The sequence below is a fragment of the Zalophus californianus genome, chromosome 12 (genome assembly GCF_009762305.2).
Source record: "Zalophus californianus isolate mZalCal1 chromosome 12, mZalCal1.pri.v2, whole genome shotgun sequence".
NCBI lineage: Eukaryota > Metazoa > Chordata > Mammalia > Carnivora > Otariidae > Zalophus > Zalophus californianus.
In genome coordinates, this window is record NC_045606.1 from 61,094,281 (window position 1) to 61,121,902 (window position 27,622).

Consider the following 27,622-nt stretch of genomic DNA (forward strand, 5'->3'; position numbering starts at 1 on the left):
GCTGCCAGGAGGAAGGGGCTGGCAGGAAGTTAAGGCATATCAGAGCCGAAGGGCTTGCATGCCAGGCAGAGGAACTCATGCTGCCTCCTGAGCACTGGGCAGCCATGGGGGGTTTCAGAGCTGGGCAGGGGTGGCCCCACGCCTCTGTAGAAGACTATGCTGGAGCAGTGTGCAAGGTGGCTCAAACAGTGTGCAGGGTCCCGGGGAGGAGCAGTAGTGGGAAATCGCTTGCATTTCAGTGATTCAGCCTACGGAGCAAGGTGGGGGGCCTGTGGGCTTGGAGTCAAGGGCCCTCTCTCCCCTGCTTCCTGGCAGGCAGACCTCAGCCTTGAGCAGCCGGCCCCCATGTGCGCTCCTCTGTTGGCCCCGGTGGCCGCAGCTCTCCCGGGAACAGTCTTTGCAAAACATCCCTACCTCCTGATGAAGGCTTCCTCCGTCTCCTGTCTTGGCAAACCATGAAGGAGGGGGCCTCAATGCGAGGAAGTACCCAGGCCTTTGTTCTGGACCTGGCTACGGCTGGACCCACTGCCCATTGTTTTCGAAGTTGTTGGTGACCTTGGACCAGCCGGACCGGACCAGCTGGCTGCCTTGGGCTTGGCCACCTCCGAGGGCACATGGAAGACAGCCAGGCTGGCAGGATGGCTCCCAGTCCCTCAGTGGCCTTGGAGAGGGCCCCTGCCCATGGGGTGCCCCATCTGTTTTCTCAGAGCCCGGAACCCCTAGCTTGGCCATTTGGGGTGTTCGTGGGCCTTAGGGAAACTGCTCATCTCCTGGGGGCCAGGAGTGTGTCAGGCAGGAAAGCACACAGGGAGCTCCCAGCCCCCGCTCTGACACTCATGCTTCTCCCACGCGCACTGTTGCTGGGGCCCTGGCTCTCCTGAACCTGTGGGTCGGAAGGCCCAAGCTTGTTGTCTGCTGTGCTCTCCCTGGGTTTGGGGAATCCTTGCTGCACCCACCAGGGGGAGTGCACCATAAGGCACGGGACTGTGTAGCCTGCCAGAGTGGTTATGAACTCGGACCTGGACTTTGATGACCCAGGTTTAGATAGCTCCGACGTCTCGGCTGTGTCACCTAAGTGACAAACCAAACAGAAGAAGAAGAAAAAAAAAAAAACCCAAACCTTTCTGAGCCTCAGTTTCCCTCCCTGTAAAATGAGAATAATCACATCCTGTACCTCTTCAGGTTGGCATGGGGAGTAAGGGCACAGTGCTTCGAACGGGGACTGGTCCCCTGTCTGTGCCCAGCAGACGTTGGCTCTTCTCCTGGGAGCTGGATGGGAGGGTGCAGAACTGGGGTGGGTCGAACTCACTGAGAGGCAAGGAGTGTGACCGTGTGGGAATGCCATGACACAGTGAGGCCACCTCCACGCCTGGAGGTCAGTCCCTCTTCCCTGACACCGCCCACACCCCCTCCCTATGGCAGCCCCTCCTCTCCTTTCCACAGCTCTCTCTGGCCCCATAGCGGCTCCTGGGCTAACTGGGTATGTGCTTTTCCTCTGTGGTCACCGCATATGGTGCTCCCTTTCTGCTCTGGGCTTTGGTCCCACTTTTGTAAAATGAGGTGATTGGCCGGGGTGGCTCTATAGAGCAGTGACCACTCCCCAAGACAGAGACGAGGGGGCCAGTGTCAGCTCCCTCCCTCAAACCTTCCACTTCCAGATGGGGAAACTGAGTTTCAGAGAGTCAAGGCACTCGCCAGGACCTCCAGGCTAACAGAGGGCAGGCGTCAAGTTCTGAATTGCTCCCCTGCATCCTGGGAGGCCCCCACGCAGGGCAGAGTCGTGGGCCCCTGTCTTCCCTGGGCCCCTGTCTTCCCTGATTTCTTCCTGAGACATCAGGGCCTCTGGAAATTCCTGTGAGTGCTCTGGTTTCTATACCTGCAAGCGCAGTCTTCCCTTCCATGTAGACGTCCCCGTGTGAGCGGCCCAGAGGGAAGGATGGGTCAGACACCCTGCCTGGTCCTGCCCAGAGGAAGCCAGACCAGCCAAGGTGGGAGCAGGCAGCCAGCCTCAGTGTCCCCGGCAAACCCCACTTCCTGTCATCCCCCAGCCGCTATGGCTTTGGCAACCACAGAAAATACCGTGCGCTTTTTTCCTTCTTCCCCACTAATGCAGACACACCTTGGGTTTATTTGTCTAAAGATTTTCCATTTCCTTTTCTGGAAAGTCATCAGGGTTATGCATGTCCCTTTCATCACAAAGGAGGCTGGGAAGAGAGGGGTGTGTCCTTGGTCCCCCTGGGAAGGAGTAAGCGAGGGAAGCTGAGAACCGAGCACCGCATGACCCGGCTGTGCCCTCCTTTGACACCCTCTTACGCTGCGAAGATTGTTCGGGTTGGCCCTTTCATAGGAACATACCTGCTTGTGAGTGAGGAACCTCTCACTGGGGCAGTGGCTTCCCAAGGCCATGTGGCACAAGGCTGACCAAGTCTGTCCTCTCCTGTGTCCCATCCAAGGCTGGGCCCACAGTCATGTTCAGAGGCCTAATTGCTTAAGCTCCAAACTCGGCCCCAACTCCCACCTGCACTGGTCTGGGTGAGGAGCTCCCTGAGGGCGGAGCCCCTGAGCCCCCAGCCTGGGTGCGTCTGAGGCCAGCAGGGCCCAGGCCGCCGCCTCTGCCCCAGAGATTCAGGCTATAAGGCAAAGACAGCCTCACAAAGTGCACCATCCCTCTTCCACCAGCCCCTCTCTGAGGGTCTGAGTTAGCCCTGGAGAGAGGGAAGTGAGGGACCCTCCCCACCCCTGCCATGGCTGGAAGCCCACCAGTCCATCCCTCCTTCTGCCTGGCCTTTCCTCTTCCCAAACCACCTCCCTTCCTTCACATAAACAAATCTGTCTGCCATGTCCCCTCCTCTAGGAAGCCTTTTCTGATTACTGGAAAGAGGTGGGGTTCTTCCGCTGCCCACAAATCTACCTCACCCCTTCCTGAGGCTCAGGCCTGGGCCTCAGCTACCCTCCCCTGAACACCCAGGACTGCCTGGAACCCCTCTCTGTCATCAGGGCCGCTTGAGCCAGCTCAGGTCTGAGCCAGTGAGTGGTGGAAGGATGGTCTCCTGTGGTCATTGACCATGGCGCTGGCCTAGGCTGAGCACCAAGGGGCATTGTGTTCTCCACACTGTGACTCTCCATCAGCGACGGACCCCATTGAGGTGCCCAGGCTCAGCCCTTCTCACAGAAAGGCCCAAAGGCCCCTGAAACACAGCCTTCTGCCTGCCCCTCAAATCTCCTCATAATAAGGTCTGCTCAGTCAGTTCCCTGGGCAGCCAGAATTGGGGGAAAGACTTTCTCCCAACCGTATGCAGTGGCCTCTGTGACCATAGAGTAAGCTTTGGTGAGCATGTCTTCCTTTCTTGCCATGCCTTCCAGGAAGCTCAGATGGAAAGTGATGTTCAGTTGTAATCTCTCTCTGGCCTCATGAGGAGCTGCCTCCCTTTCTGTGTTTTTGTTTTAACTAGACTATGATCGGGAGTTTGTTTTGTTTAGTAATTCCGACCCTTGCTGCTCAAAGTTCTGAGACCAGGGAGCATTGGGTGTCACCTGGGAGCTTGTTAGAAATGCAAAATCCTGGGCCCTACCCAGACCTATTGAGTCAGAAGCTGCATTTTAATAAGACCTCCAGGGGATTCATGTTCACTCCATCAGTCTGAGAAGCACTGATGGAATCCTCAAATGCTTGTAGGACAGATGTAGAAGGTACATGCAGTAAGACCTGTAACAATTTTCCCCTTTCCTACCCTACTTCTCTACTAAGGAAATGGACCCCTGCAGCAGCCCTGCCCAAGCCTGACCCCACTCCTTCAAAGCAGCCCTGGCCTTGATTTTGACCCTCAGTTCTGCTCTCTGGCAGGGTCAGGTCCCTGAGGGGTGTGGGACAGGAGCCCTCTTAGGTTGTTGTCTATAGGGATGAGGCAGGTGGTGGGCAAGTGCCCAGGAGAGGGGACCTTCCACGAGCCAGTTGTCTGCTCCCTCATGGACCAAGTAATCTTCCTACGTTTGGGCTCTTGGCCACTCCTGGGGTAATGGGATTGTCCTGGTATGATTGTGTCCAGCGCCGCCCCCCCCCCCCCCCCCATTACCAGGATGGAGAGGAGCACAGAGGGCCTGAGAGTCCTGGGATTGGCCTGCCTGAGAAGTGGCAGCCCTCAGAAAATGGGTCCTTGTGTCTATGCATAAGCAACTCTCTAACCATTCCTGTGAGCTGTCCCAGTGGGGGAAGTACTCATGTAGAGGGTCATAGCCCTCTGGAAGGGATGATATCAAGGAGCATCCTGGGCAATATTAGGCAGCCTTCGAGATTGCTTCAGATCCTGAAATTCTATGATTCAAAGTCCTGCCTCCTCCAGGAAGGCTTCTATGATTTCTCCTACCCTCACGGATTCCCTCCCCTATACCCAGCTCATAACTTCTCCTAGGCTCTTCTCTGACTGCCTTATATTTGTGAGTCTGGGCCCCCAACCACTAGGGAACCCATGGCCTGGGTCTCCTCTGTCCACCTGCCCTTACACTGGTGAGGTGGGGATGAGTGGAAGATGTAGGCAGGCAGCTAACCCAGGTCTCTTTCCTGGCTAGTTCTAAAAATGGTCACTTCTAAGGGCTTCTGGCTCTTGAAAACGGAGTGGTTGTGGGGCAGTGGTGCTCTCACTCACCCCTTGGCTCGTGCCAACACTGTATATTTATCCTCGTTTAGGCCTGGGCCTGGCCTGGGCAGAGGCAGGATTGCCATAAGGGGACCTGGGCTTCCTGAATTCCAGACACTGGCTTCAACACTGGGGAAGCCACTTTAGCCCATGGCCTCAGTTTACTTTTGTTTTAATGACCTGAAGGCCCTCCCATACTAATGGTCTAACACCCTGGGTGTTCAGAGGTGCCCAGCCCTTGGTGACAGGAGGTCCTGGAGGGGGTGGCCCAGGGGCCCTGTGAATTAACCAGTGGATACCCCTGCAGGACGATAGCACAGAGCGGGAGGTGTGCATGTGTTGGGGTGAAGCCGGTGGCACTGGGGGCTGGGGAGCCAGAGCCAGGCTGGGCGCAAGGGCCCGGGGCAGGGGGCCATGTCATCATTTTCTCATTAGGCAAGACAGCGATCTGCCTGTGTGAGATGATCTTGCTGGCCCCGTGGGCTCCAGGAATGTTGGCTTCACATGAATAGAATCCCCAGAGCGGACGACAGGGGGAGGGGTCTCCAGTGGACGGGAACAAGGGTGGGCACCTCCCACCTTCCTAGACTCACCCCTGCCAGCCCTAGCCCACAGCATCATGACATCCTAGGAAGCCACAGAGTTAAAGAGGGTGGTCCCAGAGGTAAACCTGCCCATCCCCGCTCCAGGGGGGTCCAGCACACCCCTCTTGACGCCGGCTGGTGGGCTGGCAGACGGCTGGCTCTGTTCACCTTTGAAACCTTCCTGAGCTGCTCCGCACGCTGAGCCTGCTCCCCACCTGGCTGTGAGCAGAGCGGTGGGTCAGATCCAGCCCCCGTCCCTGCCCAGGGCGGGGGGTCCTGGCTGAAATGAAGAGACAAGGATACACCTAGCGAGTTCCCAAGAGAGGAACCTCGGAGTCGCGCAGTGACAGAAATGCCCACCACTGCATTCCTCCTCCTGTCCACCATGTAAAGTCAGCTCCCTGCTAAGGAGATGAGAGGAGAGAGACCCCGGCTTATGAGCCGCACAGGTGGCCGCAGCCGTGAGCCCTCAGAGCTGCCGGAGAGACTGCGCAGAGTCCCTGGAGTTCTGCGGCAGAAGCCACAGTGTGCACAGCGGGGGAGGTGCAGGCTTCACGGCCGCCGTGTGTGACTTTCATCTGTGTATCTGCATGCACGCGTACGCATGAGGATGCGTGTGCCTTGCGTATGTTTGAGTGTGCATGTGTTTGCATATGTGTACACACACGTGTGTGCATGCTATGTGTTGTGCAGGTAACTGATGTTTATGCTGGTGTGCACTGCCCGTGGGTGTATACACGTGTGTGCAAGCACATGCCGTGTGTGCGTGTGTGTGTGCGCGCGCGCACGTGCACGTGAGTGTGAAAGCCTGTGTGCTGTCGGGGGAGGAGGAAAGGACAGCTAAGCCTCTGTGGTGGCACCCTGGCCAGGTGTGGCTTGGCAAGGGTGGGCAAGAGGGCGGGAAGGCTCACCGTGGAGGAGAGGGCTGGGGACACAGCTCAGCCCGGGAATAAGCTTTACTCCCTGGAGGGGACTGGCTGAGCTCAGCTGGAGCGTGCTCATCTCTGTCCCCATCCATGTACTGCTATCTGGCCACGGTGGTGGTGGGTGGCTGTGCTGGGGGTCAGGCCACATTATGACTTTCATGGACCCTGGGCTCTTTTGCTTTCATGGGCCTCTTCCTCCATAAAAGACATTAAAAGCTAAATTTTATAACCACGCTGGTATAGAGATGAACCTATTAATCCTGGTGGTGAGCTGTGAGTATAGCCACTAGCACAGAGAAACAATTTCCCTACAGATCTGGAACTCGCTGGCATCTAGGCAGTCCTGCCGTAGGGCCCAGGAAGGAGCATGAGGCTGCATCTGGGCAGGCATCTGCTCTGACTGCTGGAGTCCAGCTGGGCTTGGCTTGCAGGGAAAAGCCAAAGAAATCAGGGAGGCTTTGGGCCCGGGAAGCACCCAGCTTGCCCCAGCAGTGGGTCGCAGAGGAGGCAAGGGCAACCCAGCATGGGTGATGGGACTAAGGGGGCAGCTGGGGCAGGATCTGGCAGCCGTGGCAGTTCTCAGAAAGTGACCCAGCCGAGGAAGAGGCAGCAGAGAGTGGCAGCGGCAGCGGGACCCCCTCCTGGGGGCAGGGAGGCCAGGGGCTCAGATGGCACGGGGGCTTCCAGGAGAGGGGCCGGAGCAGGAGGGGACAGTGCATGGTCCCTGCCTGCAGGACTTGCTGGGAGCACCTGGACACTCCCTCTGGGGACACTGGCTATAGGTGAGGGGTGGGGTGGGGTGGGACAGGGGCACGGTAGCATGGGAAATCTCAAAAGTTGAGCAGACCTCAGGGGTAGACACTTTGAGGATAACAGCATTGGTTGGGGGCAGGGGTTGACGTGCCTCTACACTGGCTCAGGCCCTGCTGGGAGACAGAAACCTCAGGTCCTGGGGGTCGGGAGAGCGGTGTAGAAGGCCAGCTCCCTCATGGATACTCTCTGGCTGCCCGGGTCTCTGGCTTCTTCCTCAGGGAAGGCACTTTTCTGAGTCCTTGCTGGAGTCCAAGGAGGAGATGGCCTCTCACCAAGCAGAGAAGGGAGGAGGAAGAGCCTGGGTGTGGCTAGCAGACCAGGCCTAGAGAGGAGTTTGGGGGCCTGGATTCCAGTCCTGGCTCCCTCCTGACCCGCAAAAGGACCCTGGGCATGCCACCTTGCCTCTCTGAGCCTCAGTTTCCCCATGTGTAAAATGAGGCCATCAGATCCAATGCTATCGGAGCCTCTTTTCCCAATCTTGATGCTTTATGATCTAAGAAGGCATAGATAGGAGATTTTTGAGGGCCTAGGCAGGGGGCTGGGGGCCTGGAGAGGAAGTGGAAGCTGCAGTGGCAGCCAGGCCAGGGGAGGGGGAAAGAGTGTGTGTGTCCAGGGCGAGGAGATGCTCCAAAGTCACTTCCACACGTAATGAGGACTTCCCTTCCAGGGACCCACACTGCAGAGGCTGGTTCCAGGCAGAGCCTGGCAAAAATGCCACCACCAGCATTTTCTGGAAGTGAGGGATGCCACCCTCCTGGCCCAGCAGGGCCTCTTCACCCGCAGGGCAGAGCTACAGAAACTGTGACTTCATTGCCTCTTCTCTCCTCTAGTCCAAGTAGAGTTGGGGGTGGGGCTGGGGGCAGCCATGTGTCCTCAGAGCGCCCTCATTCAGGCCTGGGAGTCTAGCCCATTCTCGAGTCCCTGCTCCCATCTTAGGATGTGGCATGTCAAACACTTATCGACCCTAGCAGGGCTGAGGGCAACTGTCCCCATCTTGTCTCTCTGGCTCCTCCTTTGCAGCATCAGTGGAGCCATTGCTGGAGAATTGGTAAAACATCAAAATAGAAAATTCCACTTTCCAGAAATAGGCTCGACACTGCCCCCCACCCCCCCGCCACCCCCCGGCCCCAACACACACAATGAGCACTGCTTAGGGAAGGCAGGGGTGGGGGAAGGCGGAGAAAGGAGAAGTAGCTTAGAAAGTTCCTGAATTGTTCTGCCTCTGGACAACCACTGGTGGCCCGCTAAATCCGGTTTTGATTTAAGGGGGATCGTGTGACACCTAAATGGCCAGGAGTCCTCTGTCAGACAGGGAGGGATTCACAGGCTTTGAGAGGTGGGTGCTGGTCTCTCAGGGGAATCAGAAACCTCCTGGATCATCTCCCCCACCTCTGCGCCACCCCCCCCCCCCACCCCATGCTCAGTCTCCAGCTCAGCTCTGCTGGGGCATGGTGGACAGGGAGGGAGAAGACCTAAGCCCTGTCCCTTAGCCTCTAGCCTCTAGCCTCACCTGCACAAGGCCATCAGGGGACGGGCAGGGGTGAGAACCGGGTCTGCAGGCGAGGATGCATGGCCTTAACCTCCATGGTCAACATGGAGGAGGGGCTCAGGAGAGGTGGTGCAGCTGGGAAGGGGAAAGAAGGAAGGTGCTTGGCAGGCAAAGAGTGTACACGTAAATATCTGGGAACAGTGAGCCTGGGGGCACAGGAACCAGGGCCCTGTCTGGAGCTGGGAAGGCATGGTGGTGAGTGGGGAGCCTTAAGGACTGGGCTGAGGAGTGTGGGGGACATTCTGTCTTCTTTTTTGGTCTCTGTGCTCTGGACCTTGGTCCTTTCTCTGTTCCCCCAGACTCAGGGGTGGGGGGCTGGCTGAGCCTCATAGGAAGGATGACACCACACTAGTGCCAAGTTCCCGCTTTGGCCCATGCCTCCCAAGCAGTGGTGGTGGGTCGGGGGGAAGAGCCCCAGCTGTGCAGCCAAGAGCTGGGCCCACAGGTTCTAGGGCAAGGTCAGGGGAGGGATGCACCGAGTGCCCTGGTGAGGGCCAGAGCTGGGAGGTGGCAGAGGGATTCTCTGGGACAAGGCATTCTGTTATTTTTCACCCCCTCCCCGGAGCCGTATCCTGCCTTCCCAGACTCCATTAGTGCGCTCTGCCTCTGTTCAGGACAGCCTGAGCGATTCTGGAAGATTCGTCCAGCTTGCTGGTGAGCTGATGGTGACTGCATGGTCACGGCCAGTCTGTTATCAGCCGTCCCTTCCGGCTCAAACTCCATCTTCCTGGTGGGCCTCCCGGAGGGAATGAAGTCATTGTTTCCCACGACCCGGCCTGTGGTTGGGAAATCCCTGCCCTGCCCTGCCCGGGAGGGAGGGTCCACTCCCCTCAGCCCCTCTCTCCTGTGCTCCACAGAAGCTTCGGGTTAAGAGAGTGACGGCCTTGGCCACCCCCGCCCCCGGCCGTAGATGTCTTCTCCCCCACACACAGCCTGAGGTCCTCAACCTTAGCATGCATCTGAGGACCTGTGCACCCACCCTACTCTGGACAAAGCCTGAGGTTCGCCCACGGCATCCGGGTGGGGCTAGAGCCCAGACTGTCCTGGGGACAGCCAGCTCTGACTGGAAAGCAGGCCTTGCTGGGCACGTCAGGAATAAGGCACATCTGGAAAACTGTTTTCCGAGACGGCTGCTCCAGGAGGGCCAGACAGTGCCCGGGCCTGAGTGGCTTCAGGCCCCGCCCAGGGCTCAGGAGTTGGGGAGGGGGGCGGTCCCCCCCTTATTTAGCCTGGCTCAGGCCTGTGGGATCTGGAGGCTGGGCCCGTGCCACTGCCCATGGGAGGGACACGTTGCTAACCGAGTCAGGCCACACTGGAGAAGGAGCTGGGGTGGAGGCGGCACCCTGCCCTAGAGCCCAAGCAACCAGAGCTAGTGGGGCTGCACGGGTGGGTGGCTCTGGCCTTCCCTGGCCTCTCTGTGTGTCCACTCTTGGCTCAGTGCTTCCTTCCCCATCTGTCCCTCACCCCACCCCAATTATGCAGAAAACTTGGAGATGGTCCTCTCATTTCTACCCCCACGGCCCCTGCCCATCCTTGGGCCTGGATCCCTCAGTCCTGTACTTGTTACTGGGCCCTCAGAACTCGGGTTTCTGGGGCGCCTGGGGGGCTCAGTCGTTAAGCGTCTGCCTTCGGCTCAGGTCATGATCCCAGGGTCCTGGGATCGAGTCCCACATGGGGCTCCCTGCTCAGCAGGAAGCCTGCTTCTCCCTCTCCCACTCCCCCTGCTTGTGTTCCCTCTCTCGCTGTGTCTCTCTCTGTCAAATAAATAAATAAAATCTTAAAAACAAACAAACAAAAAACTCGGGTTTCCATCTGAGAACCAGGACCATCAGGGGCCTTCCCTGACAGGCAGAGAACTGGACTGGGGTTCTAGGAATTAGGGGGGCCTGACATCTAATCCTAGCTCTGCCATTCTTTGGCAAATCACTTACCATCTGAGCATCCCAGGGTTGTGGTGAGGAAGAGCTCTCAGCCAGAGACTGTTTCCTTTCTCCCTCCCCCCCCCTTTTTCTCCCTCCCTCCCTCCCTCCCTCCCTCTCTCCTTCCCTCCCTCCCTCCGCTGCTTGGCCAGGGTTTGTGGCAGACCAGGGAGAAGAAGGTCATGGGCTTTGCGGCCTTCCTGGATCTGGGGCTCCAGTGGCAGTCCTTCTCCCTTTCACGTTGAAATTGTCAGGTCATGGTTACACAGGACCCTTTGCATTGGCGGACATGGGGGGTGAGTGAGGTGGGCATTATTCCGGAGAGGTCTGCATTCAGATGGCGCCTCCTGGTGATGGCAGTGCCTTTGCCCCAAGGAACAGAACTGTAACGGTGGGTGGCATTTAAGGCAGAGGCCATGCTGATGTGGGGGAGGGGTGGGAGACACAGTGGGTGTCCCGGGTATTGTCCTGAGGACCCTCACATCATCCTGACGGTGGTACCCAATTTGCCCTGGCCAAAGTGCTTTGCCTCCTCTGGGTTCCCCAGATCCTGCCCTGCTCCAGGAGGACTTGGTCCTCTGGCAAGTATGCACTCACCCACGTGCCCTGTGCAGTTACAAGCTCCACCATCCCGAGCACGCACACAGAGCCCACAGGAGGACAAGCAGCTGGGCTGTCTGGTTTGTAGCTGTATCCCCAGTGATCAGAACAAGGTGGCACATGACTTGTGCTAAGTAAATATTGGGTGGATAAGTTAGTACGTCCCACGTGACTTGCACCCGCATAGCACATCGTGTGTCCTCAGCTACGCGGGTCCTGACGTGGCCCGTGGACCTTGTCACGGAAGGCTCCTGTTGTCTCTGACATGCTGTACCCCAACGCCGGCCTGAGTCCAGTGGTCCCTGTGGGCCCTGCTGCCAGCCTCAGGCCTCCAGGCTGAGTCCTGGTACATGCCAACATCCCTCATCCCTGCACCAGGTGGAGGGCCGGGACAGAAGTGGACCCTGTCAGGGCCAGGAAGCTCAGGGGACAGGAGGACACTGTGAATGGCCAGGGCCAGGGCATGAGGAGCCCCCTGGGGTGTGGAGAGCCGAACAAGTGTTGCCCAGAGGAACGGATGTGGAGGGTTCTGGGACTGAGTTCGGGCTGAGTCCCTTTCTTGGATGGTTACTAAGGCGCAGATGACCTCCAGCAGCCGGCGCTTTCTGAGCACGCAGGGCTCACCTGCCACCGTGCCGACCCCCTGCCTTGCATGCACTCCATCCTGTACCTACAGGCCCGTAGGTGTACTTAGGTGGTCACAGCTCCCAGTGGGCCTCCTACTCCCAGCGAATCCCGGGGCGCTTTGTCACTGCTCCAGGGTGGCTGTGATGTGTGCGGCAGCCGGGCCAAAGGGCAACCCATACGGACTGGTGTCATGATCAGTAGATGGCCTCCGCACAAGAGGTGTAAGACCCGCACACTCATCCTTGCCCTACCCTTGGCACATGCAGAATTTAGAGCTGTCCTTCCCCTGGCTGAGCCTCAGTTTGCCACCTGTAAAATGAGGAGAAGCCAATACTCACGCGTAGGGCTGAGGAGGGGCTGGCCGGAGGTGGGAGGAGCGGGCCTTGAGAGGGCCCCTCTCTCCCGGGCTTGGCCTCGCCCACCTCCTGGGGGCCCCACCTTTCCCTCACCGCAGCAGACTGGCGGACTGGCAGGAGCTCCCTGTTGCTTGTACAGCTAATCAGCTGCTGTGGGGCCTCTGGCTTGAGGATGTGCAGGGCACAGCCTGGACCACAGGGCTCTGCAGAGCGGCTCTTCCCCTCCCCCCACCCAATCTTTCCCCTTTTGCTTCTTGCCTCTGGTTCCAGTCATGTGTCGTCTTTTTCCAGGCTGTCTCTTCACCCTCTGGGCTCCCTGGCTGTCTCTCCTTCTCAGCCTGGCCTGAGATCTCTCTCTTTCACTTCCACTGTTGTGGGGATTCTCCTTCCCTTTTACTCTTTCATTCTGCCCGTCTGTCTTCCCCTGTCTGTCTGTCTTCTCTCCTCTTCCCTTCTCTGGCTGCGTCTCTGCCTCTTTCTTTGTCTTGGGTCTTCTCTTCTTCTCTCCTCTTTCCCTCCTGGCTCCAGGCTAGCTTGCCATTCCTTCACTCTCCCCTGTGGTCTGCCAGCATGCAGCTTTTGAGAGGAAAATCCTAAACTGCCCCCACTTTCTCTGTTAGTTCAAATTTCTCCGGAAGCTTGAGGGCTCCCAGAGTGGGTACTTCCCACGTCCTTGCCTATCGCAGGCCTGCCCTTGACCATAGAGTGCAGGGTGGGCCACAGATGAGCTCTCTGTGCCTCCTAATGCCTCTGTGCCCCCATCAACTGGGCCTGGCCTGTGGTGCTGGGGCCCTGGGACATCCCTAAAGTGACATCCAGTGGCCAGGCCTGGGCTGGGGTGCAGGAGGCCCTGAATGCCCCCTGGGGACCCCTGGACCCGTGGTCTCTAGACTAACGCCACTGTGGGATGGGATGGGGATGGCAGGCAAGCAGGATCATGGTGCCCCGCCTCCAGGGAAGGCAGCGTCCACCTGCTGAGTCCAGCCCGCCCACCCCGCCCCATCCAGAGCCTCTGGCTCTGCCCATGGGCACCCCCTGAGCTTTGCACATAGGGCGGGACACCTGGATTTCTCTGGCCCCCTGAGTGGGGCCAACTTGGAGGAATTTCCCAAAGCCTATTAGAGCAGTGGCTGCCTCCTGCCTGCCTCCTCGAGTTGGGCAGGGCTGAGGGCGGTTGGAGAGAGGGAGGGAGGGGGGAGAGGAGGGAGGGAAAAAAGTTGGCAGGCCGACAGCAGAGCTGTGTCTGCATCCATCGCTGAGAGGAGGCCTGTGCAGTGTGGGGCGGGCCAGGAGCAAGGAGAGGCCTTCCTCCCTTTGTGCTCCCCCTCTCCTCCCGCCCCCCCCCACCCCTGGGCCCTATAAATAGGCCCAGCCCGGGCTGTGGCTCAGCTCTCAGAGGGAGTGGAGCACCAGGCAGCGGTCTCCAGCTGAGCCCCCTGCCAGCATGGCCAGCGAGTTCAAGAAGAAGCTCTTCTGGAGGGCGGTGGTGGCCGAGTTCCTGGCCATGACCCTCTTCATCTTCATCAGCATCGGTTCTGCCCTGGGCTTCAATTACCCGGTGAAGAACAACCAGACAGCAGGTGCGGCCCAGGATAATGTGAAGGTGTCACTGGCCTTCGGGCTGAGCATCGCCACCCTCGCCCAGAGTGTGGGCCACATTAGCGGTGCCCACCTCAACCCGGCCGTCACGCTGGGGCTGTTGCTCAGCTGCCAGATCAGCATCCTCAGGGCTGTCATGTACATCCTTGCCCAGTGCGTGGGGGCCATCGTGGCCACCGCCATCCTCTCAGGCATCACCTCCGCCCTGCCAGACAACTCGCTCGGCCGAAATGAGGTAAGTGGGGTGGCCCCAGGCGCTGGGGCTCTGGAGCGGAGCAGAGATAGCAGGAGGTCTCATCCTCCACCCATTGAGCGGATGGGGACACTGAGGAGCAGAGAGGATGCAAGGTGGCTGGAGGTCATGCGGACTTGCAGCTGGAACTCAGCTACACCTGCGGCCCAGAGCCCAGTTTTTGCCAGGCACTGTGGGAAGCTGAGACCCAGAGCAGAAAAGTCTGGCCAACGTCCCCTGCAGGCGTCTGTTGCAGGGATGAAGCTCTAGAGGCAGCTTACACTAGGGCCAGCAGTTCCTCACCCCTCAGCTATAGTTTCCTGCCCCCCCCACCCCAGCCCGGCCGGGGCAGCCAGCTCCCTCTTCCTACAGCCTGGACCCTGGGGAGACACTGCCCGCTCTGCCCAGATGCCCGGCACGGCTGCGCCAGGGGGGCGAGTGTGCAAGCAGGACCCAGGTGGGCGGCCCCACGGGCCTCCAGCTTGCCCCACATTCACACAGGTGCCCCAACAAACTGCCTTCAAGGAGAAAGCCCCTCCTGCTCCTCGACCCCCAGGAATTAGACCAAGCTGGGGGGTTGGGGGGAGGGGTGAAAACACTCTCTGGGCTGTTGGCAGGTGGTTTTCCTGGATGGCAGTGTGGGGTGGTGGCCGGGGGGGGGGCATCTTGCCTCCTGTCTGCGCTCCTCTCTCTGTCGCCAGACACCGTGAGGTGTGGCACGTGTGTTTGTGTGTGTGAGCAGTGTGTACACGTGGCTGCGTAAGCTACGCGTGCCCGTGTGCGCCCGGGTCTGGGAGTGTGTCTGCGAGTGTTAGTGCTGTGGCGGGACTGGGTGGGGGTGAGCGTGTACCTGTGCGTCCCCACTGCTGCTGGCTCCAGCGGGCTCTGGGCGGGGGCACGAATGGTAAGCTGATGTTGGTGGGTGGGCGGCGGACCGCTGTAAAGAACTCCTCCTGGGTGGCCGGTGGTGGCACTTGCTTGCTGTCGCCGACCTGGGCTTTTCCAGACCCCCGGCCAAATGCAGACTCAGACCCGGCTTGGGCCGCCGCAGGGGGGACATTTGGCCTCAGAGAGGCTGAGGAAGGCTTGGAGGGTGACTTCCCAGGGAAGGGGGGAGGCGCAGGAGCACAGAGGAGGAATGAGATCTCCAGAGAGGCGGCTGTCCCGGCCAGGGCACGGCAGACGGGCGTAGGGGCAGCGAGCCGGCCTGCCAAGGGCTCCTCAGAGACGGTGGTCTGTGATTATAGCAATTGCTCTCTCGCTTCCCAAAGTTCAGAGCCTGGCGCTGCCTCTGTGGGGAGGCTTGGGAAGGTCGCGGGCAGAGGGCAACTGGCCCGGCCTTGCCACGGGGGGATTAGCACTTCTAGTGTCACAGTGGCACCTTACCCAGCCCCCTTGCAGAGCCAACTGCTGCTCAGCCCAAGATTGAAGATTAGCCTGCAGGCTGGAGTTTAGACTTTAGTCAGGAAAGACATGGTGGAGGTGGGTGGAAGGGAGGGGACCTCTGGCAGGCCACGTTCCTCCAAGCCTCAGTCTCTGCAGAGGGGCAGAGCCTGGTGACCTGAGGGAGTGGCCCCTGGGTAGGGTCAGGTTCACAGCAGGGCTCGCTGGGCATGATGGCTCGGGAGAAGAGGTCTTCAAAGGGGTGGGGTTGAATCTCCGCAGGCCTTCTGTGCCGTCTTGGCCCCTCCTTCTCAAGGGACAGGCATCTATTGGCCGACTTTGTGTTCTAACTTGGGCATCGCAGGTAGAGGCAGGGAGGGTGGCCACTGACTCTGGCATCTTGATCTGGCCACACCCTGCTCCAGTGTCCCTTCCCTTCCCTGGCCTCCATTTCTCAGAGTTACCCTGATGCTGGGGCTGGGCAGGTTGCAGGTGGGGGAGAAAAACGGACAGGCTCAAGCCAGGGGCAGCCCCGGTCTGGGAGACAAGCACTCCAGGTTCAAGTCCTGTCTGCTGCTAATCTGTTGAGTTTCCTTGGAGCTGAGGACCCTGAGACTCCAAGAGGGAACCTAGGTCTCTAGATATTTCTTGGCTCCGCCGATACCTCCAGCAAGCTCACTTCGGGGACTTGAGTTTAATTATCACCCTTCCCAGGAGGGTCTGGCTAAGAGGACCCCAAGAAGGGCCATGCTGAACGAAGGGTACTGAGAGTTGTGGTGGGGTGCAGGCACTGTCCTGTCTACACCATGGAAGTTGGGGGTTCAGAAGCACAAGCCCTGGGCCTAGAAACAGAAAGCATCTCTCCCAAGGGCTCCTGTCAGACACTGGACCTGGGATCTGAAGGGATCTAGCAGGTGGCCCCAATGCCTCAAGAAGGGCAGAGAACGGTCTATGCAGCAAGTGATACACTCTTTCCTCTTGGGCCTGGGACCCCACCCTGGCCCAAACCTAAGTGGAGCCCTTTGTTGGCATGGAGATTCCTAAGGAAAATAGGGAAAGAAGAGGCAGGAAGTGGTTGGGGTGAGTCAGGGGGTGTCCCCGGGGGCATGGTGGGGACAACTTTCTTCTCACTGAGTCAGGGCTTGGGATACGCCCTGGAGAGACCCTGGGCCTCTGTCCCGCCTGTAGGATCCTGGCTGGTTCTAAGAGCCAAACCCCAATTTCGGCCCGAAGTGAGAGTGTCAGAGGCAGGGGTTGGTGGCCTTACCTGCCCCTGCCCTAGCCAGACGCTACCACGCTTCATGCCAGCACCTTTGCCTGTGTGGCCTCAGTTTCCGTCTGTGAAGTAGGGACATAGCAGGGCGTGGCTGGGCTCTGGGAAATGGAAGATGCTCACAAACCGGGGAGTCCTGACTGTTAGCCAGCTCTTTTTTTCCTTCCCGTCTCTGGCTCGCTCACCCATGCTCCCTGCAAACCGGACTGGGACCACTGGGGGCCCGGCAGGGGCTGAGTCAGCCAGCTCCCCACCCCTGGGCGACCAAGGCCCCGGCAGGCAAGATAAGCCCCTCGCACAGCTGCCTGCGATATAGGGCAGGAGGCCGGTGTGATAAGAGGTGTCAGGGCTACCAGGGAACTTCTGTCTTGGAGCCGTGGGGAGGGCCAGGAAGGCTTCACTGAGGAAGTGCCATGGGAGGCTGAATGTGGAGACTGGGAAAGGGGCTTCAGGGCAGAGAAAGGGCGTGAGCACAGGCAAGGTGGCAGTGGGAGCTCAGGGTCAGGGAGTCACGAGGGGTGGGGGGGAGCTGGTGGGCGTGGGGGTCAGGGTGGGGGGCTGGGGCTCTGGAGAATGGACGGTCAGGATTCAGGCCAGTGTCTGCCTGTGTCCGAGAGGGGACTGGATGCCTGGCTGTCCCCAAGCCTGGGATTTGGGGCAGGGGGCGGGGGCTTCAGGCAGAGGGTAAACCTTCCCTCTTCAGGGTCTTCTCTCAGCCCTGCTGATTCTGGGTCTGACTGCCTGGGGACGGCTTCTGTCTGCTACACCCAGGGCCTGACCTCAGCCCTAAACTGTCCCCTTCCCCAGTTTCCTGGGCTCGGCTTCCCCAACCGCCGAGTGAGAGGGTTGTCCCTGGCCCCCTCCCCCGCACTGGCCACAAGTCCTTCCAGGGTTGAGGGACCCTCCGCCTCCACCGGAGTTGGGGGTGCCTTGGGGAAAGGGAAGCCAGTTTTTAGACGGACGTGCCCAGAGAGGGGGCCGGGGGCTGGGTGGTGGTGCCCTAGCTGGGACATATAATTACAGTTTCCAGCCAGAACCAGATGAAGGGGAGGGCGTAGAGAGGCAGGAACTTTGTGGTGGAAACTTCCCTCACCACAGAAAATTCTGAGGCAGTTTCCCTTGTGAGGGCCCTTGGAGCAGCCCTGCTGGCCCCAGGTTGCCCACCCCAAAGCCTGGCCTTACCCAGGGCTCACTCTAGGAACCCCTTGTCTGAAAGGACAATGCCATGAGAGGGGATGTGGCCTGCTGGAGCACCCCAGTCTGCAGGGCCTCACCTTCCGCCTGGTGCCCCCAGGACACAGCCTCCCTCTCATGCCTTGAGCCCTTAGTTCATTGCAGACCGATTCCATGGAGTGCCCCCCAACCTGAGCTCAGCCCTAGAGTGCTCCCCACTTTCTCTAGGGTCCCACCCAGTGGGGGGGTTCCTTCAGCATCAGCCACCAGGGCTTTCCCCAGGCCGGTGAAACATGCCCCACACCCACCCCTTAGGGATTGGCTTGGGAAAGCTTTCCCCAAGAGCCCCCTGTTCTTGCCGGCAGAGCCTCCCTGGGTGGGGCATGGTCCCTGCCCTCTGGAAGTGCCAGTGGGTTCTGGGGCCTCCTGAATAGCTGGGGCTGAGTCAACACGCCTGCAGGTGTGGGCAGGAAAATGTTGTCATGGTCAATGTCCCCTCAGCCAGGGCTCCTCTCCGGGGACTGGGGGGCTCTTTGCCCCACAGTGGTGCTTAGGGGGTTAAGTGAGGGGCCAGCTTCACATTACCAAGGAGCTGCAGTCCAGTTGAGTCAAGAACCCCAACTCAAAAGATGGTAGAAAAGACTGGAAAATGCCCCATTCCCAGTAGCAGCTCCTCTCAGTGCCTGAAATCCCACCACTAGAACAAGAGAGAGGCAGATGTAATTGGGAAGGGGCTGCCCCCGAGTCCGTAAGCTCCCTGTTGTTAGGGTGTGCGGGTAGAATCGGCTTGCTTCCAACTGCTCTGGGCGGGAGGTCCGGTAACAGGCTTTACATATTGAGACTCAGATGGCTCTGTGGAAATCCTGCACTGACAACCCTGGCCGGGAGGGTGACTGTGGGCCCTGGGGGCAGGGGTCCCATGTCAGGCGGGGAGGAATCCTGGGGCTAACGCCTCCATTTTACTGATCAGGAAACTGAGGCCGCAGAGGCATTGAGATTGTTAGGTTGCGTAGCGGGGCAGGGCAGGGCAGGACTGTGCCCCCAGCCTGCCTCCTGGCCCTTGGTTCTTTCTGCTGCTCCTGCTCACATGCTCAAAGCGCACATGCTCACACTTCACAGACACACACACACACACACACACACACACACACACACACACACGCACGGCACGGGGGGGCACACGCAGGTGGGTGTAGAGCACATTCACAAGCCTGGGTGGTTCCACTCAGGCCCTGGGATCCCAAGAGGGGGGTGTAAGTGCTCCTCAAGGGAGCCTCTTCCTTTCCCTGGCAGGAGGGTGGGGACGCCCTGGAGTAAGGAAAAGAAGGAGGGAGGGAGGGAGGGAGGAAGCCATTGCTTTGTGTATTGTTTCTTGTCAGGAAGATGAAGTGGCTTCTGGGAGCCTATTGGACCCTCTGAAATCCGCGGCTCGCTCTCTGTCCCTCAAGGGGGACCTCCTTCTCTTCTCCGCCCCTCTCCCCAGCCAGTGGTGGCACCTGTGATGTCAAGGGACAGGGTGACACATTCAGAAATGCCACCAGATGCACAGCACAGTCACGCAGGGTCACATGCCACAGAGAGACCCCCCCAGACACACAGAGCCCCCCGTGCCAAGAGACGGCTCGTGTGTGATCGGGATTCTCAGAGACAGCTGGAACGCCCGGGCCAATACACGACTAAGTCGGTCCACATGTCCACATGGGGGCTTTACAAAGAGAGTGGATATTCTCAAATTTGGGGTGCAGGACTTTATGTATTTTCCTTAAATCAAGCTTGTTAATTATGTGGCTCAAATCCTTCCCGTTGGTGCTATTTATAGTGTCTGATTGCTTTAGTCTATCCATCTCTAAGAGCGGGCTGGTGAACTCTTTCACTCTGGTGGCTGACTGATCAGGCTCACCTTACAGGTCTGTTGGTTGTCATTTTTTTAGGCTGTCTTGTCTGGTGCATATAGGCTTAGAATTTATGTAGCTCTTTGATAGACTTGTCATTCAATTATGATGTAATCAGTCCTCTTAATGTCTAATGAAAAAGAAAAGGAAAGAGTCACACCCAGACACATACGGTCACCCCCAGATCCTGCAGACACCAACCTACAAAGATACACAGAGGCCCACAAAGCGTTGGTTACCCGGAGGGCCATGGACACAGGAATACCCATCAAAGGGTGACATGAGGGACCCACTGAGGTCCCCCTCGCTGTGAGTGCTGAGTCCTGGAGGCATTGGGCAAGCAGGGCAGGCCTTGATGTCTCCCCTCCCCTGTTATTTGAGCCTGGATGCTCAGAGTACAGCCAGGCCAGTTCTGGAACCTGCTGTTGCCCAAGGGTGGGACACCAGGGTGCCCGGGTCGAGTTGGGGCCCTGGGCCTAGGAAGCGACCTTGGTCATTCTGTCCATGGGCAGCAGGGATGGGTTGAGGACCACTGTCTAGAGAGGTCAGCCCTGTACACCTTCCCCCCGCTGCCCCTGCTGCTGTCCCGGGGCCTGGGTCACGCTGGCTGCTATAGACCCATCTTCCAGCCATTCCTCAGTCCAAGATGGGAACAGCCGGGTCCCTTGACTGGTCCTGTAGATAGTCAGTATCCTTGGCTGGGACAAGATGGCTTTGCTATCTCTTCCCTGGGACTCAGCCTCCTCATTCATTACCTCACGGAGGCTTGCACGGCCTGCCCTGTAAGACCCACAAAGACTAATGGTCTCCCAGCCAGAAAGCCAGTAAACCTGCCCTGAGTCCAGAGAGTGTCCCTGGAGCCAGGCTGCCTCCAGAGAGGGTGGAAGTTCTAGAAAATTAGCATTATCTGCAACTTCTGTCACTACAGCAAGTGTCCCGTCTGGGGTCCAGGCAGCAAGATGGGAAGGTCTCCCCACTCTGTCCTCACCAAGCCCCCAGGCCAGGGGTCTGAGGTGCCCAGAGAAGAGGCAGGAGGCTTACTTCCCTGAAAGAGTTGCAGGTGGTTCAGTGAGAGCATGATGGCACAGCCGCAGAAGTTAGTTCCAGCCAGGCACCGGGGGAAGCTTCTTGGAGTCGGTGGGGTCTGAACTGGGCCTTGAGAGTGGCCTTACATGGATTTGATGTGCGAATGGAGACTCTGCTTCTTTCTGATGCTTCGGATTCAATGTGGGGCTTATTCTGTTGTTCATACTTATATTCATAAAACTGATTGTTGGGAATTTTTTTTGGAAGGCGGTTTTGTCAGTGACATATAAGCCCTAGGCTGGGCACAACTCCCTGGGGATGTGCTTTTTTTTTTTTCCAATACCAAGTGACCACAACTGAGATTAGCCCTATTTAAGCAATTGTTTCAGATTTAATGGGTTGTGAACAGTAACATATTTTGAATTTTTACCTGCTTTCTTCTGGACATTGACTTTCAGCAGACCTTTATCCCTTACAGTTCTGAATTATCAAGTTTTGCCAGATGTAAGTCACACAAGTGTGTTAGTGGTCAAAGGAGAAGCGGTCAGTAGACATTGAAGCAATCAGGGGAGGCTTCCTAATGGTGGTGGTGATGGCTATCGGGAGAGGAAGTTCGTCAACCCATGTGGTTCTGAGCTAAAGACTCTGAGTGGTCAGGAAGGGGGTATAACACAGAGTTCACAGGGCAGGTGGTCACCCCCTCTGCTTCCCGTGAACTCAAAGGGCTGGGCATGGCACAGGGCCCCTGGCTCTGCTCACTGCATGAAACCCTGTGCCTTTGGGCAGAGCAGGGGCTGGGGTACTCAGACCTAGTTAAGAACTGGGGGAGGAGATGAGCTTGCCCAGGCCACAACTGTGAGAGGGTGGGGACGTGGGAGGCTAGGAGGCAGGAACCACTTAGATCAATGGCTCCATTAATCAGCATGCCGGGCCTGGTTTCAGGACTCCCGCCAGCTAGCAATTAGGCTGAGCCTGGAGAGCAGAGAGCAGGAAGAGGAGGCTTGAGTTTCCTGAAGCCTGTCAGGAGGGTAGGTGTGAGTGTGGACGGGCGTCTGTACAGTTGGCCCAGTCTCACAGGCCTCTCCTCCATGGAGCTCATCCTGGCTCCAGGCAGGCCTCGCTTGGGTCTCCACAGTCCTATGCAGGGTCCCTCCCCTTCCACCTGTCCGCCAGGGCTGGGGATAAGGTGAGAAAGAACCAGAACAAAGCCACAACTATCCCGGTCCCTCCTGCCTCTGCAGCCCTTCCCAAATGCCCTAAGACCCTCCCCACCCCATTGCCTTGGAAACTCCAGCCACTCTGGAAAGTGGGCAGGGAAAGCTATTTTACAGATGGGGAAACTGAGGATCAGACTGGGGAAAGGCCATGGCTATGGCACCAGCAAGAAGGAGAGTCAGGACTTGAACACAGGCCTTCTGCCTCCACCACCCAACCTTGGGATGGGAAGAAAACTGGGCATTGCCCAGAGGGCTGGCTGGGCTGAAGGGTTACAGTGCTGGGGTCCACCAGGAAAAGCCTAGAGCTGGGGCTGCAGCCCAGGGGAGGGGATGTGAGTCACTTTCCCTGTGACCCAGGACTGCAGACAAAGGCGGGAAGAGAATTGTTCTTGTAAGATGGCCTCAGGGTGAGCTTGAGAAAAACTCTGGGGGGGGGGGTGGGGGTGGGTTGGAAGAGGGCCCCCACCTAGGCTTTTATAAAATGCCCTCCGGCTTTGGAGGACCACCCCCTCTCCCTTCGTTCCCAGGATGAGACTTCAAGTTCAGGCTTATTTGGACACACCAACTCTGCCTGGGGGAAGGCAGACCGCGTGGCCACATCCGGACATCTCTGCCAGTGGGCCTTTGCCCATGTGGCCCAGTTCCCCTCTGTGGGTGCACCTGGCCCCTGGGACCCCCACAAAGGGGAGGTTGCCGGAGCTCCCTGGGAAGGGGTCTCCCTGGTGCAGCTGCAGGGGGAGGGCTCTGGTGACCTCATGGCAGCTCCCATTCCCTTCTTTTTCCATGAGTCATGTTTCTAAAAGTGGCCCAAGAGCAAGTGGCAGCCAGACGGTAGTGGCGGGGCCTATGTGGCCAGGGAGAAGGAGGGGAGCTTGTCCAGGAACGAGATGGAGAGGGAGGGGAAGACAGGGAGGGCAGAGAAGAAATGGGAGAGACAGACAGAGGTGAGGTAGGAGACAGAGGGCGGGGCAACAAGGGAGCCGGGCACAAGGAGAGAGACTAAGGGAGCTGGGCCAGCTAACTGAGGAAGACCCTCCCCCAGCTCTGGGAGCTTTAGATGCAGCAGGGGATGGGGTGGAATGTTCTGGACTTGTGGGGTGTGAAGCAATGTGTCCAGGTGGGCCCTCCCACATCTGGGACTTGCCCCTCGCCTCGGGTACTCTGGTACCCCAGGATGCTCTGGTTGGCTGGAGCGGGATGCAGGCTTCTCTGGCCTCGGTAGAGTGCTGCAGGGTGGAGGCAGGTACCAGGGGCTGAGCTGGCACCTCCTCAGAGGTGTGGAAGGGACAAAGCTTGGTGTTCACTACCAGCGGTGTGTGCTTGGGTGGGGCCTGGCCCCCTCTGGGCCCAGCTGGGGGCTAATGTGATGGGCTCCAAGGGCACTGAGTTGCCAGGGCCTGGGGGGCCTGGGACACCGGCCCCACCTCGCCTGCTCACTGAACCTCGCGGCCCCTCTTCCCTACAGCTGGCCCCTGGTGTGAACTCTGGTCAGGGCTTGGGCATCGAAATCATTGGCACGCTGCAGCTGGTGCTCTGTGTGCTGGCCACCACTGACAGGAGGCGCCGGGACCTCGGGGGCTCGGGCCCTCTCGCCATCGGCCTCTCTGTGGCCCTGGGACACCTGCTGGCGGTGAGTGTGGGGCCTTCCCAGGTGGGAGCGGGGGCAGTTGGGGTACCCTGTCGTTGGCAGGGGGCTGGGGCCAGGGTCCTGCTCTGAGAGGGCAGCACAGGGGCCTCCTGACCATCTTTCTGGGTCAGTGTGCCCCTCTCTTTCTGGGTCTAATTGTCACCTCCGTGTTTCCTCTCTGTGTGTTACTGTGTCTCCTCCCCCTCTGTCTGTTTCTCTGGCTCTCCCCCTTCCGCCTCCTGCCCTTCCCCTTGCAGATTGACTACACGGGCTGCGGTATTAACCCCGCCCGGTCCTTCGGCTCCTCCGTGATCACGCGTAACTTCAAGGACCACTGGGTAAGGGGTCGCAGGGATATCCCCTGGAGCGGGCGAGGGGTTTTGGTACCGAGTGGTGGTTCCAACTCCACTCTGCAGCATCCTCTCCCATCACGGACGCTCTGGGAGACAGAAACGGGGGAGGAAATTGGGAAACCAAGGCCTGACATGGGGGTGGTGGGGTGTAGCATCCCAGCAGCGTGGTGGAGAGCCAGGCCCGATCGTGGGTTGGGGCCCCTTTCCATTCAGTGTGACATGGGCAGGCTGCCGACCCTCCGGTACCTGCCTTCCCTGAGCGGTGAAGTGGGGGTGTTGTGGCACCTACTTACCTCCCAGGGTGGCTTCTGGGACAGATGGCCTCACCACCTGTAGATTGAGCACTCAATCTCAGAGTCAGCACTCAACGGAGGTAGCTGTTCTGCCCGTCGACGTGTCTGTTTCGGGCCACCGTTTATTAAGCTAGACATTCCTGTGGCCCTTCGGAAGCTGGGGAGGGGTGGGCAGGGCTGGTCTAGTCACGCCAGGCACCCTGAGTGGGGGCACACAGAGGCGAGGAGAGGCCCACTATCAGCGTCCTGGCTTGGGCCAGCTCCGGGGGCTCTGCAATCAGGACACTGGGGTTCAACACTGCCTGCCTCTGAATCCAGGCGCAGGTGGGGAGAGAGCCCATGCCATGGGGTGGTGGGGGGCTGTCTTCAGGGCAGGCGTCCCACCCTCTGAGCATACCTGCTCTGTTCCTAGGTTTTCTGGGTGGGGCCGTTCATCGGGGGAGCCCTGGCCGTGCTCATCTACGACTTCATCCTGGCCCCACGCAGCAGCGACCTCACGGACCGCATGAAGGTGTGGACCAGCGGCCAGGTGGAGGAGTACGACCTGGAAGGCGACGACATCAACTCGAGGGTGGAGATGAAGCCCAAATAGAGAGGCTCTGGCCCGGGCACCCCCGTGGGGGCGGGGCAGGGGCGGGCAGAGGGCGGGGAGGGTGAAATCATGTTGTAGACACTCTGACAAGCTGGCCACCGTCACTTCCCAAAGATCCTCCAGCACTGTGTGGTCAAGCCTGGTTCGGGGCTGTTTCTATCACTTTCTTTCTCTGTCTCTGTTTCCTGGCCCCAGGGCTTCCTGGGGACCACGACTGACCAATCACTCACTCCCTTGAAGCCACAGAGGAAGTGAAAGAGAGGGACCCACCCTGCTAAGCTGTCCCCTCAGAGTGTGACGGAAGGTGTGCCAGGAAGTCCCTCATCCCAGAGCTGCTGCACAGCTCATCTGCTGCAGGGGTCTGGGGCGCCACCATTATTGCTTTGTGCCTTTGGGCGTGGCCCTCCTTCTTCTGGAACATGCCCTCTGCCCCCAAGGGTGCTCTGAGGGGAAGAGATGGCAGGAGGTGCCGAGTCAGAGGCAAGCGGCCGGCCGGCTTCGTTCCCGCAGTTTGGCTCGCCTCCAGCCCCACCTCCGCCCCCAGACTTGCTGCATGGCCTTGCGATCATCCATATCTTAGGGTCCATATCTGTAGGCGGCAGGGACAGGGAGAGCTCCACGGACCCGGGGCCTTTCTATTCTTTAAGTGTAGATACTCCATGGGTTCTAGAAGATGTAGTATGGACCAGCACTTCCTCCACTTGCCCTGGTTCTTTCCCGAGGGGAGAGAGTATACATCTGTGTGAACACATGGACATATGCATACATGGTTCAAAGCAGAGACCAACAGACAGCCCAGGCCCTGAGAAGTCCCTGTTCCCAGGGAGCAGGGCCGACCCCTATGCAGCGGGGACAGGGTCTGCTGTCGCAGGATGGTGCCAGATGGAGCTCGAAGGAGCAATACCCATGCTGCTTCACTGGGTTTTAGTTGGCCTTTCCCATCTCTCATTGCATCATCTTAATCACCATGTGATTCTCCACTTCCTCCTGCCAGTGTAGACACAGGTCACGCTTATGCAGGTGTGTGTTTATTAAAGGGCAGTTGCTTATCAGAAGCCCCACGCCCGAGGACAGATGACCATGATGCAGATCAGCCCACGGAGGCACATGGCCCTTGCTGGACCCTGAGGGGGGTTTCTAAGCCCCCAGCTGATCCTGAGGGGGGAGGAGGAGCTGATTCCCTCCCCTATTGCTGAACTCCTGGTTGGAGGCATTTGGGGCAGCTGGGTGACCTGCACAGGCTCCCTGTGTGACCCCAGGCCACAGCTTTCCCTTCTCATTTACCTGGAAGGGACAGTCAGCCCTGGCCTGATGATGTAGATATCAGTGCAGCCCAAGGACACTTCAGAGGAGAGAGTCTGCTTTGGGGGCAGCTGTCTCCACAGTCTATTCAATCCCATCAGGGCCAGAGCAGGTCCCCCAGCATGCCTGTAGGCATGATGGTGACAAAACCCAAGTGACTCCCATCTGCAGATTATCTAGAAGCAGCAGGACAACCAGGTAACCCTAAATGGTCACCGACCCATCATAACATCTACACACTCTCTTCTCCATTCCCTAGCAGGGACTTCTAGCTCATTTAACAGATAAGGAAACTGAGGTCCAAGGTCCCACAGCTAGGTAATGACTTGGCCAGGCCTAGCAACCAAGGCCATGTCTCTGGCTACTCCCTGGACCATGAGACTGACCCCTCTTATTCCCAGCTGGGCAGCGGTCAGAAGCCAGGAGGGGTGAGGGTCGTGCTGGAGGGGAGAGGGGGGCAGACCCACTTCCTGCCTGGTTCTGACTGCTACATACCAGACCCTGCATCTGTCTGCTCTGCATAGATGTCTCTTTGGAATCGGAAGTTCATTATATGTTAAGAAAATAAAGGAAAATGACTTATAAGGTCATCTGGGCTTCCTGTAGTTTTTCCTCTTTGGCTACTGTGTTCCTATGAAGGATCTTGGGGTCGAAGAGGAGATTGGTGCCCACACTGCAGACCCAGTCTGAGGGGGAGCCATTGCCTGCCCTCCTGCCCCGAGGATGCCTGGTCCCAGTGGGCAGACACAGCCTCACCCCAGAACTCCACCTGAGCAACACAGGGTCCTGCCCCCCATAGGGGCCATTTTTGGTGATGGAGTGTGAAAGACATGGGGGAAAGCAGGACTGAAGTGTGACAGGCCCATCAACCCCTCTGCCCTCCTCAGAGCATGGCTCAGGGAGCACCAGGGGCCGCTCGGGTGTCCATCCCTCTGTCCCTCCACTCCCATTCCCGGCCCCACCCACGTCTGTGTTGCGTAGTGGGACCCAAGGTTTTGCCAAGAGCTCACGCATCAGAACTGAGTGAAGTTGCGCTGGGAACGGGTGATACTTAGCTGGCTGGGAAGGGTGACTAGCTCAGGGGGGCAGAGCAACTTAACCCCTTGAGGCCTTGTGGGCCCCTCCTCTCCTGGAGGTAGGTACCACACCTGGTGAGGATGTGTATTTTCCTGTGGAGGCGTCTGTGGCTTTAGTCAGATTCCTAGGATGTCTGCCCAGGGCCGAAGAGAAGAGAGGTCAGAGTGGGCTGGCCTCTGCCCCGAGGGTGACAGAGAGCCATGAAAAGACAACTCTGTCTGCACCCATCTGACGGATGCTTTTCCATCTGTCCTCATGTAGTCCGGAGGTTGGTGTGGGCTGAACAGGGCTCTGTCCAGCCCTCCTGGACTCACAAAGCCCCTTCCCACTCAGGGCCTCTCTCAGAGTTGGGAGCACAGCAGGTGTGGTTGTCCTGATTTGACAGAAAGGGAGATGGACACGCAAACTTACGGGACAAGTCTGTGTCAGGCTGAGACTTGGACACAGGCCCCAGACACCCCCCCTCCCTGCCCACCACACACACACTTAAGGCTGGTTTCTCAAAGTGGAGACAACGATATTAGGAAACTGAGTGTCCAGTGAGCAGGCTTGTACCTTCCACAGAGGCCTAGAAT

At 58.7% G+C, this 27,622-nt stretch overlaps 1 protein-coding gene across 1 annotated transcript; it reads left to right on the forward strand.

Moving 5' to 3' along the window:
• The first annotated feature begins 13,380 nt into the window (after nucleotides 1–13,380).
• On the forward strand, nucleotides 13,381–26,560 carry AQP1 (aquaporin 1 (Colton blood group)). The gene is made up of 4 exons (XM_027574399.2): nucleotides 13,381–13,842; nucleotides 23,269–23,433; nucleotides 23,688–23,768; nucleotides 24,489–26,560. The coding sequence occupies exons 1-4, from the start codon at nucleotides 13,453–13,455 to the stop codon at nucleotides 24,666–24,668; spliced, it is 816 nt and encodes a 271-aa protein (XP_027430200.1). The 5' UTR covers nucleotides 13,381–13,452; the 3' UTR covers nucleotides 24,669–26,560.
• Nucleotides 26,561–27,622: the final 1,062 nt, after the last annotated feature.

Excerpts from the sequence above, each read along its gene's own strand:
- AQP1 (XM_027574399.2), top strand. The coding sequence starts at position 13,453 with ATGGCCAGCGAGTTCAAGAAGAAGCTCTTCTGGAGGGCGGTGGTGGCC. Across the intron at positions 13,843-23,268 it reads ACTCGCTCGGCCGAAATGAG|CTGGCCCCTGGTGTGAACTC; the intron begins GTAAGTGGGGTG and ends TCTTCCCTACAG. Across the intron at positions 23,769-24,488 it reads GTAACTTCAAGGACCACTGG|GTTTTCTGGGTGGGGCCGTT; the intron begins GTAAGGGGTCGC and ends CTCTGTTCCTAG.